The following is a 16,894-nucleotide window of genomic DNA, read 5'->3' on the forward strand; positions in this document are numbered from 1 at the left end:
TGCATCCCCTTTGGCAGCGGATTTAATTTTGGTACTTTACTTCTCTGCAGCACAGAGTTGGTGAGAGCCCACCAAATCAGTCAAACTGAATAAATTATGGAACCACCATGGCTAGTTAGGTCATGACCAATTCCAAATATTAATTAAGTCATCCAAAATGATACAAAGACCTATTCAGAGATCATGTGACATCAATGGGGAGAAACTTTCTTGACACCAACCATTCTAATGGCATTGAGTATTCAATAGACGTTTTGATACTTGTTTTAAAAAACGTGAATGGTCCTTCCAATAGATGCATGCCGAGTGGTGAATTGATAACAAAAAAAATCTCTCCTAAAAAAGGACATGCAAATAAAGCATCTATAATAACCCATCAAAGTAAAAATAATTAACCAACTTGCTACAATATTGAAACATGGAGGCCCCTAAGATTTCTCATTTCCTTCTTCTATGTGCAATCTGCCCAAATTTTGTTGTGCTTTTGAGTGCCTTTCCATGTTTTGCTTTCACTTCATTTGTGTTTGGAGATTCTCTAGTGGACGCAGGAAACAATGACTACATTTTCACACTCTCAAAGGCTGATTCTCCTCCTTATGGAATAGATTTCAAGCCTTCTGGTGGTCAACCAACTGGTCGATTCACAAATGGTCGAACCATATCGGACATTATAGGTAAATGCACTAAATGTTTATTAATCCCACCAACTTAGCCTCACTTGGTATAACTACTCATTTAAAAGGGTTTTGAAGTTGGAGGTATGGCTACTAGTTTTAGAAATTTCAGTTTTGGTAGTAATATTTCCACAGCTAATTGGTTTTTGTAGCTTTCATACTGTTCACTTATAGCTTAGTTGCTAATTGCCCGCCAACCAAATTTCGGTCATTTAATATAGCGCGGATGATCTTTTGGTTCAGTATCATCGATCAGTCTATTTTATAAATGAAGTTCTGAGTGCAAATTTTATATACGAAGTTGTCGTTTTGATGATCAACTCAACGAGTTTTAATAGTCATCTCTTAAGCCAATAAGACAAAACACTCAGAAGATTAAGTGGAGTTTAGTCATACTGCATGAGTTTTAAATTGGGTCACATGAGTTTTTGCTATTTATTTCAGTGAGTCACGTGATAATGCAGAAGCCATTGTTTACAAGGTTTATTTTTACAGGGCCCAGAAGTTTATTTAAATTGACTTTTAAATTGATGTTTGTTGACTATCAATTCATAATTAGTTAACCATTTTTAACACTAACTGTAGCTTAATTTGCATGGTGCCATCAGGTCAAGCTCTTGGTGCTAAGTCATTTCCTCCACCTTATCTAGCCCCAAACACTCGAGCAAACTCAGTCCTCAAAGGAATTAATTATGCTTCTGGAGCCTCAGGAATATTGGATGAAACAGGAGTTTTGTTTGTAAGTAATACTTAATTAGCACTAATCACAATATATACACTTTTTTTTAAAATATTCTGAAGTTGTTGTATACAGATTGGAAGAGTCCCACTGCGCGAGCAAGTGAATAATTTTGAGGAAAGCAGATATGACATGGTGAAAATAATGGGAGAGAATAAAACAAAGGAATTCTTAAAGAAGGCAATCTTCTCGGTGACAATTGGATCCAATGATGTTCTCAACTATTTCCAACCGACCATACCATTTTTTGGTGATGACAAGGTCTCTCCTTCCATGTTCCAAGATTTCATGGTCTCTAACTTGACCATACAGCTTAAGGTACAGTCTAAAACCAATCACCTAATTGAAATGTTGAAGAATACAGCAATCACATATCAGATTATTGACAAATTTAAATATGAATTGTATTGAGTTGTTCAACTTTTAGTGACACCAAGATTTTTTGTGATTAACCACTACACATGTCATATAACGCAAATTTAGAGAGTCACTGTCCGTCTCTCTAATATAATGGCAAAGGCTTAATAAACTACCCTAATTAACCTTAATATTTTGATTTGTGAAGCGACTGCACGAGCTGGGAGCTAGAAAGTTCGTTGTGGTAGGGGTTGGACCCATAGGATGCATACCATTTATTCGTGCCATCCATTTGTTACCAAGTGGACAGTGTTTTGCTGAGGTGAATGAATTAATCCAAGGCTACAACACGAAGCTTAATGGAGTTTTGGATCAAATTAACCAAGAGCTGGGTCCTGAAGCGATCTTTGTCTATGCAAACTCCTTTGATATCTTCACGAAGATCATAGTAAATTATCATCAATATGGTAGGTTGGTAACTAGGGTTTTAAAAGTAGACATACCCTTCCATTCGTTTTTAGTATATGATCAAGGTCATTGATCTATTTTTCTTTTGGTTTTTGAATCTGATATTGCTAGGGTTTGCGAATGCAAATGGACCATGCTGTGGAGGTTACTTTCCGCCGTTTGTTTGCTTTAAGAGCCGCGATGCAAGCAGAAGCTCTGCATTGTGTGACGATCGATCGAAGTACGTGTTTTGGGATGCATATCATCCTACAGAAGCTGCTAATATGATCATAGCAGAGGGGTTACTTGATGGAGATAAAAGTATTAGCTCTCCCATTAACATCCGTGAGCTCTACAACTATAACTCCTAGTGTGAGACATAGTGAAACTGGCCTACTGCACAATTGTATTAAAAGATTGTAATGTAGGTAGTGAATTGAAGTAAAATATTTATGGATGATCCTATTGTTCAATCATTGAATGAGTATTGTTCAAACATTGCGTTAAAATAACAATGTATATGACTAATGTGGTGGTCACACCACTGGAATTAATTCATGTCTTAAAATATAAGGAAACTATAATGTCAAAATTCATAAAATGAGGTGTAGATACACGCATTAAAACATGAATGATTGTGTTAAAGGAAGTTAAGATTCCACTATATAATACCAAGTAGTCAAACTCCTTATAAGCACATTCAAAGTCTCATACTTCTCTGATGTGAGATTCACTCTCAACACATCTCTCACATGTTGAGCCATTTAAACCCGAACACACAACACATTTTAAGTGATGTTAAATTTATTAACATGCTCTGATACCATAAAAGAAGTTGAAATTTCACTCTATACATACCTAAATAATACTTTGTAATAGTATGACAATGACACTAAAAACTTCTACCTTAGATAAATTCAATATAAAGAAAAGAAGAAGGCTAGTGAAGTACCTCACCAGAACTTTAAGAACTTTAAAGGTTGTAGAAAAACAGAAGACGAAAGAATAAGCATCATTTCAAATTGAAAGCCTTCATTTACAAATGTCAACGTTAGCATCAGTTTTTCCGATGCATAAATGAAATCCAAAGAAGTTGACCCTCTCTCCCTGAGACTAATTTTGAGGAATAAAATTAAAAATAATCAGCTTTTCTCTGTAACATCTTCCCTAATATCTTCCCTAATATTATATTCATCTTCATCAATGAGAGTTTTTCTTACACCAAAACTACTTCTAAAAAATATGACAGGCCATATATGCCATTACAGTCTAATTCTGTTTCCCCAAGTACCATCGTCCATCAAATCGTACATAAATGAAAACTAACTAGTCAAACTGCAGGGCCCTGCATGCAGACCTTTGGCTTTCACCTGTAGTAATGGAGCTCACTGAGATTCCAAAACCAAACTGCAACACAGAAATCAGTGTTTATATATATTATAATACACTGGTTTATCCTTCCCAATGTTTTGAGATAATATGAAAATCAAGATATAATTTCCCCATGTTTATTGTTGGGTAAATATTATTCTTAAGGAAAATTAACAAAAAATCTAAAAAAACTTTAGTTTTAATTAAAGATGATAAATAAAGGTGTAGTAAATAGTACAAATGAAAGGTAAAAATATGGTTTTTCGTTAAAAGTTAACAGTACCAAAAGTGTTTCGTTAAAACCCCATCATGTTTAAGCATTAAGAAAACGTTGACTTTTATATAAATTGAAGGATTTGGATCCCATCCGGATCCAAGTTGTGGGGATCCTAGAGATCCTCATATCCTAACTGTTTATCGTACATCGTGCGATCAAATATCATTTAAAATTTATTTATTTAAAATTAAACACAATAGTATATAAAAAAACATTGACGGCGCGGTATTTAATGAACGACTATGATGTAAGGATCTCTAAGATCCCCAAAAAGAGGATCCGGAGAGGATCCGGAGAGGATCCTCATCTGGCAAAGGGTATGTAAGGTGTTGGGTATTATGAGATGCCAGTTTCGGGTGCAGTTTATGTAGGTTGTTCGACAAATAAAATTTCATTAGCTTTGGTTGTAGGTTGGGAACTTATATATGAACCTAAAGTTAAAGATTACGAATGTGCCACTACTAGTTTCCGCTAGTAAATGGTGTGTCTGTGATGAAATTGCGCTATTTAACTTCTAACCAAAAGATTATGACATTGAGTGGAACAGGCTTAACTCAGTATTTTTTTTTTTATATATTCAATTGAAATGCTTCATAAGTAAAATAGTTGAACATAAACAAAAACAAAAAACTTCTTGCTCCAAAGAAAATATGTATAAACTGAATTGGAAATTTACAAATAAGTAAATACATTATATATACTAAAACTCAGTTGAGTTTTAACACTGTTCAGCTATAGTAAAAGGGCGGAAATGCCCTTGGGTTTTTTGTTTCCTTAGCCGTTTAGCTGCTGCTTTGCACAGTTAAATATCTGTTATACCCCTTATTGCCATGCATTGATCATCCTTTGTTTGTGTGGTTCGATTCCGTCACTTCTAGCCCACGCATCCATCATCGATGGCCTTTCAGTTCGACTTCTTCTCGATTTCGCTTCTCTCTCGCCATTCTCACCTTTTGGGTATTTTGGAACCTAGGTTTTTTTTCTCTCCCGCATCGCTATTTTACTTGTTGTTTAGTGTTGCCATCATTCTCCAGATCGGCAGGCCGATAGAACCCGGCGAGGTCAGCATGTGCTTCTATGGAATTACCGCCCGTGATCTCAGCCATGCTCGCGCCGCCGTCAATTTCGTTGTTCTGTTCAGGTTCGAACATTCAATCTCATTATTTGCATGTTGATTTTAATATTCATGCAATTAATTGTGCTTTGGATTAGTGTGGAAGTTGATATGTTTGATTTTATGCATGTACTTTATTTTTTCTGTTTTCTGTTAGAAATTAATTTACTTTTCCTTGGAAATCGTTGAGCTGCTAGAAGTTTTTGCCCTTTTTCTTAATTGATCGAAATCCATTTCTTACCCACATAACCTAGAGTCCCCTGCTGAGTTTTTCTTCTTTCTCAGTGTGTCTTATTTAATTTTTTTTTTGGTTGTTTTCGATTTATAGATGGATTTTGTATTTAAATTTCTTTTTATAATCTTGGGGGTTTTGTTTGTGTGCTCGGATGCTGTGTGTGGCTGTCTGATTTATTTCTTTTTTTGCTTTCAGGAAACTCTGGTGTTCTTATTTTGGGGTTTTGCTGAAGGTATATAATTTGTTGAAATATTTAGTTTTTAATATATTAACAATTTTGTTGGGTCAGTTTTGTGTTAGTTTTGTTACTAACTGTTTTTTATTTCTTGTTTTTTTGCTTTCGATCTCCTTCTATTTGAGTGGTATACTGGTATACAATTTATTGTCCTAAATTCACAATCTTATTGTCCTAAATTCACAATCTTACACTTCACGGATTTCACCACTCAACATTTACTCAGGTAATCAGTTCGAAGTTGGACTATTTTAACCCTTTCAGTTTTTAGACTCTATAGTGTTAAATCCAGTGTTTTATTTTGATTCTACATTCATTTTGATTTTACTTTTGACTTTCTGACACACCCCGATTCTAGAATCAAGACGTGTTGGCCGTCACATGAGCGTGATGTAACCAAAAGTGCGACGTGGAAGCAGTAGATAAGAGAAATACGAAGAAATAAAAACTAAATACTAGCAATAATATCCAACTAGCATGCTAGAGTAAGTTTAAGTGTGAAACACACATATTCAGAGCATAAGAACTAGGTGCAGTCAAGTAGGAACATTACTAAATTACAACACCCGAAGGTGAGTCCTACATGAGTAGTCTGTCAGAATGCCGTGGGAATCCTCGTGGGCCACCAACGCTGCTAACTAGAACCTGGAGGGGCGCAAAACAAAATTGAGTGGGTCAGTAAAACAAAGCCTTTTGAAAACATTTCTAACCCCTCGCTATAAAACCTGTATACTTTCCCAGAAAATAACATAATATGCATATAATCTTCATATATATCTCAAATCACAATTCTTTATCAAAAATCAGAAAGTATGCCATGCGAAAATGTCAATAACAGAATAAGGATGCATCAATATAACAAGTGAAATAATGAATCAACCGGAGACCCTGCAGTTAGTCCTGTACGGTTAATTCTAAAACTCAATATCCAATCCAACCGGAGTCACCGCAGTGACCTGTACAGCGCTACTCTGCACATAAATCGGAACTACCTGAAGTAGTTTGTACGATAAGAAAGGTGTAAGAATACGCTCTAGTGCTTCTCACATCAACAGTTGTATAATAATCTAAAATCACCTACAGTCGGAACCACTCTATGGTCTGTACGACATGTCGAAACCCTCTTATGGTCTGTACGACATGCACCTACTTGGATCCAAGGTGAGTGTGTGGTGCGGGGTGAATAATATAAGCACTAACACCAAAGGTGCAGGTTATAAGCTCTCAACACAATTCACATCATCAATAGTTCACATGAATAACATAAACTCACCTGATACTCACATGTGCGTCCACAGCACCATTTCACATATATATGCATCAATTACTAATTCATATAATTCATAATATGCATGCATGGCATTTTAAAACATACTTTCATTTAAATTCAATTTCTGGGAAATTCAGTAGTATATAGGTAATAACAGAAAATAAATGCCCACTCACTGATAAGTCGAAGGGTCATAACCCCCGTGACGTCCTTGAATGCGCTCGTCCTCGGGATAGGTATCACCTATATACGAAACAACTATAAAAACGTTAATTAAAGCACATAACCGACAATTCGAAATAACTTCTCATACGATGCTCAATTTGGGTATATGAATATACCACAGTGAACTACTCGACGTCACGGACGTCGAGGTATTTTTAGAAAAAAATTTCGAGGCCGCACGCGCGTCACCTTCTTCCTCCAGTCGCCGGACTGGTTTTGCCGGTCGTCGGAAAACTGGAGATTTTTCAATCTCCTTGTTCTCCGTCATTTCTCCACCATTTTCTATGCTTTTTATATCAAAATGAAGCCCTAAGCATGTAGAATCACGTTGTACTAGTTTAAGGCTCTAAAAATTACGAAATCTCACCAAAGAAAAACCAAGAAAACCGGCCAACTTCGAACCCTACAATCCCGACGTCCAAAACCTTCAAACTAAGTACTTTGAGCTTCCTTGGGACCTCACTAAGCTCCCTGTAAGCTTAGAATTCCCTGAAAATCAACAATTCACGTGTGCATGAACAATGACATCAAACTAGGGTTCGGATTTCACGTGATTTCGAAGGTTCTAAGTTCCAAAAATGATACCATTCAACTCAGAAGGTTGCAAGGATGAAGAAACTCACCTTATTGACGTCGATCCGTGATGTTTTGAGGGATTTTGGGTTCTTGTCCGTACGGTTCGAGAGAGAGAGAGAGAAACTGAGAGGGAAGAAAGAGAGCACGGGGAAGGAAAGGGTTTGTCCTGTGTGTGTGTGTGTGGTCCACCCAAAACAATTCACTCTTTAATTCCCTAACCACACAAATATACACACATCCTTTAATCCAACTTAAATTTTCCAAAACTTGGGAAAATATGCATTATTCAAAACATGCCACACACATACCTTAGTAACCGTCAAGGGTACTTTCGTCATTTCATAGCCTCAATAAATAGAATCTCGGGACGGGCTGTGACACTTTCATTCTACATTCATTTTGATTGAGTTGTTTTAAGGATTTTGCAGGAGGACTCCCTTTGGAATGGCCAAATGTTGTTGTTTGTCGGGTGGATGCCTTGGAAGCAGAGTTAATTGCTACTAAAAAGGTATAGAAGCTTACCTAGACCTTAATTATCATGTAAGGAAGTAAATAACTATAAAAGTAGCTTCATTATGGTCTATAGTCATATGCCACACCTTTGTGTGACTCTTATCTACCTTTGAAATTGAAATTGGGATTTGATTATTTCAATTAGTTTCTCTGGTTTATATTTCAAGGTTAGCCGGTTTTGTATTTAGCATCAATTAATTGCTTTTTTCTTGGTGAGGACCTAAATGTTTACACTTTCAATTTAACAGAAAATGATAAATTGAGACAAGAACCTAATAAATCAATATTAGCAAACCCATAAACTTATTTCGTGACTATCACAATATTCTTTCAATATTCTACGTTTTGCTAACAATTATGTTCTCTCTAGGACGTTAAAGTGTATTTTTGGTTTTTAAGTTTTGCCGCCAAATACCAACTGTTTGATTGTTTTTTCTAACCTCTCTGTTCTCAATAATGTTAATGTTTTGTGATACCATTTTTACATCTTTCAAACGCATATTTCACATGTGTGGCTATTGATTGAAATTTGATTTGCCAAGAACCGGAGATGGTCTCGGTTTTAAGGTTAAAATTGAATCATCCATGATTTTAAAAATATGGTATTTCTGATTAAACCTATAATGATGGACGCATAGGTTATACATGCGGATTGTCACATTATTGTAGTTCTCAATTCATTTATGGTAGGTAGTCTTAACTCTTCATCTATGTACCAATTTTTTTATTTTAGTGCTCAGGCAAAAATTACAGAGGAGCTTATTTGTTGGAGATTTAAAGAGTAAAACTTAGCAGCGCGGTACCACTGGAAGTGGTAATTGTTAATCAGATTTCCACTCTTTTTTCCACATACTTTGGTTCAAAAGCAATATCATTTGAATGATGAAACATTAAGTTAGCATCTCAAGCGAACGATATTTGCCACTTCCCTTTTAAATGAATTTTAAGATCAGCTTCAGTCTATGTTTGTTTAATTAACAATGTTGTATCATTCATTATATAGTTTCACAAAGATCGGGCATAATTCTTGCTGAACTTGGTTTGGTTTTCTTTTGTTTAGGGATAGATTGAGTGAATCACAGTTCGACCAAGTCTTGAATGATGAATTGAGCCAGATCATTGATGTCTCTTTGTCAAGTTAAATTTTCATTATACTTTTTATTTGTAATGCTCAGTTCTTCTCTCAAACATTGCTTATGAAGTGAATGAATTTGCATAAGTTTGAATAAATTTCTAATCCCGCAGCAACGCACGGGCACCGTTGCTAGTTATATATACTAAAACTTAGTTGAGTTTTAGCACTGTTCAGAAATAGTAAAAGGGCGGAAATGCCCTTGATTTGTTTAGGGTTTAGGTGCTGCTGAATTGGTTTGTACAGTTAAATGTCATTTTTGCCCCCACTAGGTGGGCTGTCTTCAGCTGCCCGAAAAGTCCTAGGCCTTTTTTATCTCGCCTGTTGAGGGATTTGGTTTATTTTCTCGCCGTTCTCATCAATTTTCTACCTACCTCAAACTGCTCTCTCATCTTTTCATCTCTCTCCCAAATTATCTGTGCGAAATCAGTGAGCCTATTTTTGGTTGCTGGAAAAAAGTTTGGTTGCTACAAATTTCTTGCGTTCAAAATCCCTCATTCGCTACGAATTTTGTTCCTTTTTTGGATTTATCAGAATCAATTTTTTTGTGTCAGAGGTCTACAGTCCTGGGTGAGTTTTTTTTTTGTTTACTTCTTTGGTATCGTTGTTTTAATTTTTTCTTGGTGGTTTTCAATGTTCAGATGCTTTTTGCGTATGAATTTTGGATGGTTTTTGTACATGAATTTTGTTTTTATAATATTAGGTATTTTGTTTCTATGCTTAGATTTTAATCTTTTTTGGGGTAAAATATTTAATTACATCATGTCATGGGTTTTTATGGGTTCAATTGGCAGTTTTGATTTTCTTTCTCTTTTCTTTCTATTTTGTTTCCATTCCACTGCTGTCTCTCAATTTGTGTTGCCTTTCTGATTCTGGCTTCCGCGTGTGTCAAACGATAGAAACCGGCTGAAGTCAATTTTCTGAGGCTTGGTTCTGCTCCTTGGGTCACTGACCTGGAGATTAAATGATCAAAATTCGGTGTTTCCACGTTGCCGATTCCAATTAGTCGTTGCTAAGAGGATCAAATTGGTGAATTTCGAAACGAAAACGTTTTTTCCTAATTGATTTCCTTTCTTTTGCCGATTATTGTTGGCTTTAATGCATGTTGAATTTTTATTTTCAATAATTTTGCTTATGTGGTTTGCGATTTTTGTTCTTCATTTTGTTCAGATTCTGAGGCTTTGATTTTGTTGTTTTTAGGTTTTTTTGCTTTCCTAATTTTGAGTGAGTTATTTGTGATCATTTTGCATTTATCAAAATTAAACTAGGGGAAATTGGTCTCTGTGTTGTGCCAAATCTTTACAGATTACATTTGGCTTAGTTTTGTGGATTTTATTTGGTCTGTGTAGCTATTTTTTGCCTGATTTTTCTTAATCTTATATGCTTGGGTTGTAAATTGTGGCTTTCCAGTATTTTGATTTTGTGGTCTTTAACTAATACACAATTTGCTCTGAGGTAGAAGGAAAAGAAAGTCAAGTATACGAATGAGTTAGAAAGTAAGGTGTGACTATTTTGAAGCACCTGTGATGCTGCTGTTATATTTTGGGTACGTTTTCTGTCCTGCTTTTTTCCAGTTTGGAGATGCACTGATAATTGTCGGATTAAAATGGATTTGTATTTTTTGGGAAGAAATGAGAGGAGTTGTTGGAATTTTAGAAAGCTTTGTGTTTCTACCTTTTATGTGACAGAGGGAATACAGACAGGGAGAGGAAGAGAGCAAACATTAGTTTAGATTGCAATTTTAAAAGTTTTTATGTTGTTAGTGTTGGAACCAATGTATTTTGTTGGGAAATTGATAATATTTAAAGTTATTAGGATTTTGGAAAGATTTGTCTTTCTCAGTTTTATCTGCCTGAGGGAACACAACTCTTACATATATGATTTCAAGTTGTCCCTTTAGAAATTCAAGCTCTATTGAATACATGAGGTGTAAGAAACTGTTTGGGATATTTTCAAGTTTTTCTGATTCCTGAAAAAAAAAAGCATGCTTAAGAGTAATTATATTTTAATTTTTATTGAATTCAGGTAACCATCTTTAGGTTTTTTGCTTTGATTTGAAGAATTTCTTACCCAGGAAAGCCAAGGCTTCCTGATGAGTTCTTTGGGTTCCATATCTGGCATCTTTGTTTTGTTCAAATTTGGGGCGTTTGTGAGTTGGGATTTATGTACTGTCTTATCAACTCTTAATGTTGAATTAGGTTGCTATTAATGTTGGATTAATCAAACTTGGGCATCAGTTCATATGTTTTTCAATGTTTCTATTCCGATTTAATAGCGTGATTTAATAGTGTGATGCTGATTTAGGCTATACATTCAGAGGCTTTTGAATAGCCAAATTTGCAACACGGATTTCAGAGGCTGTTGTATCATTAGCTGAAATATGCTACATATAATCCTTAGACATCATTTTTCACTTTGATTAAGATGTGTGCCTACCTTCTTAGTTTTTACCATTGTAGATGCGGGTGGTATAAATTTTTACTTAAAAAATTGAACTCGAAATGAAAACCCAGGTGAAAAAGCATGGAAACAACTCTTGCGTAGAAATGACTTCTGGGAATGAATTTTCTTGAGATTTGATCCCAGCTATTTGATAAGAGTCAGGTTTTATAACTTAAACCATTTCCAATAACTATTTGGTAATAGGATGAATAATTAATTGTCAAAAAGTGAGTTCATATATATGAAATCCTATTTAAGCTTACTTTTTCCCTTATGAATATTTCTTAATCTGATAGGCTGATTCTTGGGTTATTGAGAATTTTGCCTCGGTAGCAAAATATCTATATGCCCAAATTATGGGACACGGGTGTAGTTCTTATTTTGATAATTTTTTCTTCTTTCTCTCTCTTTGATACTTTTCATGTGTATTCACTTGGGAAAAATACTTAAGTCTTAATGATATTAATGCTGCAGGATATAATTTCTTCTGCAGCCATAAAATCTGTAAACAGATTTCCAAGTTTACAAGGAGGTTGCTGGGTTGAGTTTGGTTACACAGATAACGCTGTAGTATACCATACAAAGGTTTTTTTTCTTTCCTTTTGCCCCATTTTTGGGATATTGGTTACAAAATCCGTTTTTAGCATAGGTGTGAAATTTACAGTAGGGGTTAGTAAGTTAATTAGTTAATTTCATTCTCAATGTGCACAAATGTTGTACTTGCATTAATTCATTTTCTTTGTATCGAAATTGAATAAATCTAATTCTCCTTGATATCCACTCATTCTGCTAAGATATTTATGTTGTTTCTCTCATGCTCTATCACAATATATCAGTTACTTTAATAAATTTAGTTCTAAACGTTTTCTCTACATAGATGATCTTACAAAACTCAGTGATGTACTCATCTAATTTTTAAGTTTTAAGTCTTTTTAATGAATAGTTTGGTATTTAGGCAGCTTTGATCTTTGATTTTAAATATGAGATTTTGTCTGATTCTTTCTGATCCTCAGTTTCTATTGTCATTTACGGTTTAATGGACATTCTTGAATCACATTGGTTAACACCAAACAAATGGTATGTGTCATATTTCTCTTTTTCTATTCCTTTACTTTCATACAGAGTTTTGTTTGAATGCCATCATTTTCACAGCCCCTTATACACCTTTGATTCAAACTTCATCGTTCTTTAAATATCTATATATATTATGCTCACACGTTTTGTAATCCCGCAAGAACGCGCGGGCACTATTTTTAGTAAGCAACTAAAGTTGTAGTGATCAACCCAAGTGTGACAAAGCAAGCCATCAGATTGGCCTTTGTGGTGATCGGATTGGACTCCTGCAAGTTTGTTTCTTTAAGAAAAAGAGAGTTCCTAAAAGGGATTCTTCCTAAGGCTAATAAATCGATACCTCAGAAAAGTGGCAGAGTTAATTCTAAGTTTGAAAGCTTTTTGGGATCAAAGGTTTCTAGTCTAAAGCTTGGAAAAGTTTTGGACAGAGAAAGGGTTTCTGATCTAAAAATGAAAAGGCTTTTCTTCTTGGAACTTGTTCTGATCGGTTGTTAGATTTGATTTACCCTCGTCTTCATGCCTTGGCTTTCTTCTTTACATGGAGAACAAATTTTAGTCTAAGAAAAAGTCACCTGCTGAACAATCCACCGCCCGAAGTCCACTTGCAATGAAAAAGAGCTGCAATTTGATTGATTAAGGGATTTAGCACAAAGTCATCGCCTAAAATATCTTCTCCCCATCCTGTCACCGCCCAAAAAAAAAGGAAGATTGTCAATAATATTTGGCTATTCAAAGGATAAGTAGGAGTTCTTATTCAAAATTGCTCATTATTGATTCATAAAACTTCGTGTTTATGATCAGAACGGTTTTTATTATAATGATATAATCACTCTATAAAGATCACTTCTACAAAAAATGAATGGGCAATTCAATCTCCTCAGGTGAATAATAACTATCTTTAATGAACAATAATTGTTTTTTACATCTCCACCACTAAATTGAATAGCCCAAGCAATTCGTATTAAAATATTAATATTTTTATTTTATAAAATAATAAAAAATAATTTTATTTGTAATTTCGGATAAGATTTTTAACCGATCTCATAACGTCACGTGTCATTATCTCCAATTCCGTCACACCATGTGTTGTTACTTGTTTAGAATCGTTGAGACTAGATTTTCGATAAGATTTTTAACCAATCTCGTCGCTTCACATATCACTATCGTTTAGAATCTTTGAGGATAGATTTCGATAAGATTTTTAATTTTTTTTTTGGAGTTTTTTTAAGTTTATTTAGTGTTGTTGTAGGCTTATTTGACTGAACTATATTCAGGACTAGAGAGGGAGAGAGGCCAATGGCAAGAGAGAGAGAAGATAGAGATCTAATTGTGAGATGTGTGTTGTATCATTCCATTGTGCCTTTATTTATAGTAATAGGATAGGTTAAATCATTACCCTAATAGGATTACAACTCTAATAGGATAATAACTAGTAAAGAGAATATTAAAAGATATCACTACATACACTAGGATTTGCACAATCACATTCCTGTTTTAAATATGACTGCAACACTCTCCCTTGAGTGTGGAAATACTCAAACAAAACATCACATTAGATCTTCAGCAGATAAGGTAGAACAGTTGATGAAGTCGGCGGCACAACGGGTGAATGTGAGTCTCAAATATAAAGAAAGTATGGATTGGTAGTAAAACTCACAAAATCTCGCTATGGTAAAACCTAAGTCAGGTGAAAACCCATAGACTAAGGAGAAAAGTGAGAAGTATGCATAATGTTTAAAACAAATGTCAAACAGGACGAAATTAGTGAACTCAATAGAGTATGACCATCCCAGGATGGGTGTCTCATCAAAACCTCGTTAGGTAGCAAAAACCCCCGTGGGAAAAATGCTCCTAATCGTAGGAAAAAGAGTACATAAAGATCAAGTGAGTACGCTTTAGAATACTCCCACTGAGTTAGACATAACTTTCAAATAAGAGAACTATAAGGAATTCAACTCAAATAATTTACGCACTGATTCCTTGGACAAGCTTCTTAAAAATAGACTTAGGCAATGACTTGGTAAAGAGATTGGCCAGGTTGTCTTGGGAATGTATTTGCTTGACTTCAATGTTCTGATGCTATTGTTGCTGGTGAGAATAAAAGAACTTCGACGCTATGTGCTTAATGTTGTCTTCCTTGATGTATCCCTTCTTTAACTGCTCAATACATGTTGCATTGTCTTCAAAGATCGTCGTAGGAAGGTCAACGACGGTAGTAAGACTACTAGTGCTTTACATATATTCCATGATTGTTCTCAACCAAAAGCACTCATGCGATGCTTTATGTAGGGCGAGGATCCCAGCATGGTTTGAAGAAGTCGCAGCTAGCGTTTGCTTGGTAGACCTCCAAGATATAGTGGTGTCTCCAACAGTAAAAACATAGCCTGTTTGAGAATGTGCCCTAGTCAGACAGATGTCTAGCATCTGCTAACCAACGAGGCGAGAATTAACCCAAAGACTGAAGGGGGTGGAAGCTCCTTTTGAGGATTCATGGGTGTAGAACAAACCCAAATTCATTGTACCCTTGAGGTAACAAAAAATGTCTTTAACACAATTCCAGTGTTTGCCTGTAGGCGCATTGTTGTATCTAGCCAAAAGATTAACAGCGAAGGAGATGTCAGGTATAATGCATTAAGCTAAGTACAATAAAGCTTCAATTGCACTTAGGTATAGAACTTTAAGCTCCAAAATCTCTTTCTCATCCTTCTTGGGACAGAAATGATCTTGTTTAGCATATAGAGTTTGAACAACCATGGAGTACTCAAAGATTTCGCTTTATCCTCATTAAAACGTCGCAACATATTTTGGGTGTGGTTCAATTGATGTACTAGGATTCCATCTGAACAATGCTCGATCTTCAGGTCAAGATAATATCGAGTTTTCCCAAGATCTTTCATCTTAAATTTTGATTTCAAGTGAACGACAATTTCCTCAAGCTCTACGAAAGTTCCAATGAGGTTTATGTCGTCGACATAAACTGCAACAATCGCAAATCCAGAATGTGACTTATTTATTAACATGCATGGGCATAGTTCGTTGTTCTCATAACCCTGACTTGTCAAATATTCACTTAGACGGTTATATCACATCCGCTCGAATTGTTTCAATCTGTAGAGTGATCTCCTCAATCTAATAAAGAGAGTGTTCCATGATCTAGAACTATTTGAGTGTTCCATGATCTAGAACTATTTGAACCAATCAATTGAAGTTTTTTCATGTAGATTTTCATATCTAAATCCTCATAGGGATACACAATTACCATGTCCATAAGCTGCATATTCAGTTTTTCGGAAACTACCAAACTGATAAGGTAGCAGAACGTTATGACGGCCATTTTGGGGGAATACGTCTCCTTGTAATCAATCCCAAGGTGTTAAGAGAAGTCTTACGCTACGAGGCGTGCTTTGTACTGCACTATTTCATTCTTCTTATTACTCTTCATTACCAAAACCCATTTGTAGCCCACGAGCTTCACATGTGGTAGAGTAGGAGCTACATGCCCAAACACCTTATGTTTCTCAAGTGAATCAAGTTGTTTCCAGTTTGACCAATCCGTTCTACGTCAGCATTCATCAACGGAACGTGGTTCAATGTCATCGCTAAGTATGATGTCAGTAGCCACTGTGTACGCAAACACATCGTTAATGATCATCTCATTCTAATTTCAAACCTCATCCAATACTGCATAGTGGACCAAAATCTCATGATTCTCGAAAGGCCGGGTTGTCTCATCTATGACATTATCGTAATCTAGAATAACCTTATGCGTTGGAACAGATGAGTGAACGATGGTTGGATTCAGACTAGGGTCATTAATTTGTACTGTTTTCCTCTTATGGGGTTGTAAATCCTTTAAACCAGGGGGTCTACCACGCTTCAAGGTAGGAGCAAATGATTTGCTAGCTGCCAATGTACCGGGCCTTGTGGAAGGTGTGGCCGCCCCACCCTCGGGGATTCCCAGGCGGTATTATTGTGTACTTTAGGTACGTCGATCCTTATAGGTTCGTTTGCAGTGGATATATGTGATCTCGTCATGTTTGCTAGATTAATAAAAGCATCTAGCATGCTTTGAACAATGCTCTGAAGATCTAGAATATGTCGCCTTTCATTTCCAGACTAGATAGTGCGGGGATCTAAATGAGACATAGTGGGAGCATACCATGATAATTCGTGGCATTCTATAGGAACGTTAGTGTTCTTACTCTCCCTAATGAAA

General features: G+C 35.6%; 1 protein-coding gene and 1 long non-coding RNA gene across 3 annotated transcripts; both read left to right on the plus strand.

The window, feature by feature from the left end:
• The first annotated feature begins 287 nt into the window (after positions 1-287).
• Positions 288-2,674, plus strand: LOC103437467 (GDSL esterase/lipase At5g41890). Its single transcript, XM_008375934.4, has 5 exons — positions 288-674; positions 1,283-1,413; positions 1,489-1,731; positions 1,979-2,237; positions 2,350-2,674. Exons 1-5 carry the CDS (start codon positions 419-421, stop codon positions 2,586-2,588), a joined length of 1,128 nt encoding a protein of 375 aa, XP_008374156.3. The 5' UTR covers positions 288-418; the 3' UTR covers positions 2,589-2,674.
• Positions 2,675-4,737: 2,063 nt separating this feature from the next.
• Positions 4,738-12,387, plus strand: LOC108170421 (uncharacterized). Of its 2 annotated transcripts, none has more exons than XR_003773977.2 (6): positions 4,738-5,006; positions 5,410-5,446; positions 7,949-8,028; positions 8,767-9,735; positions 10,625-10,711; positions 12,082-12,387. It is a non-coding gene; the product is annotated as an uncharacterized lncRNA (long non-coding RNA). The 2 variants fall into 2 exon arrangements; XR_003773978.2 differs by having other exon boundaries at positions 8,774-9,735.
• The last annotated feature ends 4,507 nt before the right edge of the window (positions 12,388-16,894 follow it).

Source organism: Malus domestica, chromosome 06 (genome assembly GCF_042453785.1).
Source record: "Malus domestica chromosome 06, GDT2T_hap1".
Lineage (NCBI taxonomy): Eukaryota > Viridiplantae > Streptophyta > Magnoliopsida > Rosales > Rosaceae > Malus > Malus domestica.

Bases quoted from the DNA above. Each gene is read 5' to 3' on its own strand.
- LOC103437467 (XM_008375934.4), top strand. From the start codon at position 419: ATGGAGGCCCCTAAGATTTCTCATTTCCTTCTTCTATGTGCAATCTGC. The intron at 1,732-1,978 runs GTACAGTCTAAA...TGATTTGTGAAG, and splicing joins ACTTGACCATACAGCTTAAG to CGACTGCACGAGCTGGGAGC. The intron at 2,238-2,349 runs GTAGGTTGGTAA...TGATATTGCTAG, and splicing joins AGTAAATTATCATCAATATG to GGTTTGCGAATGCAAATGGA.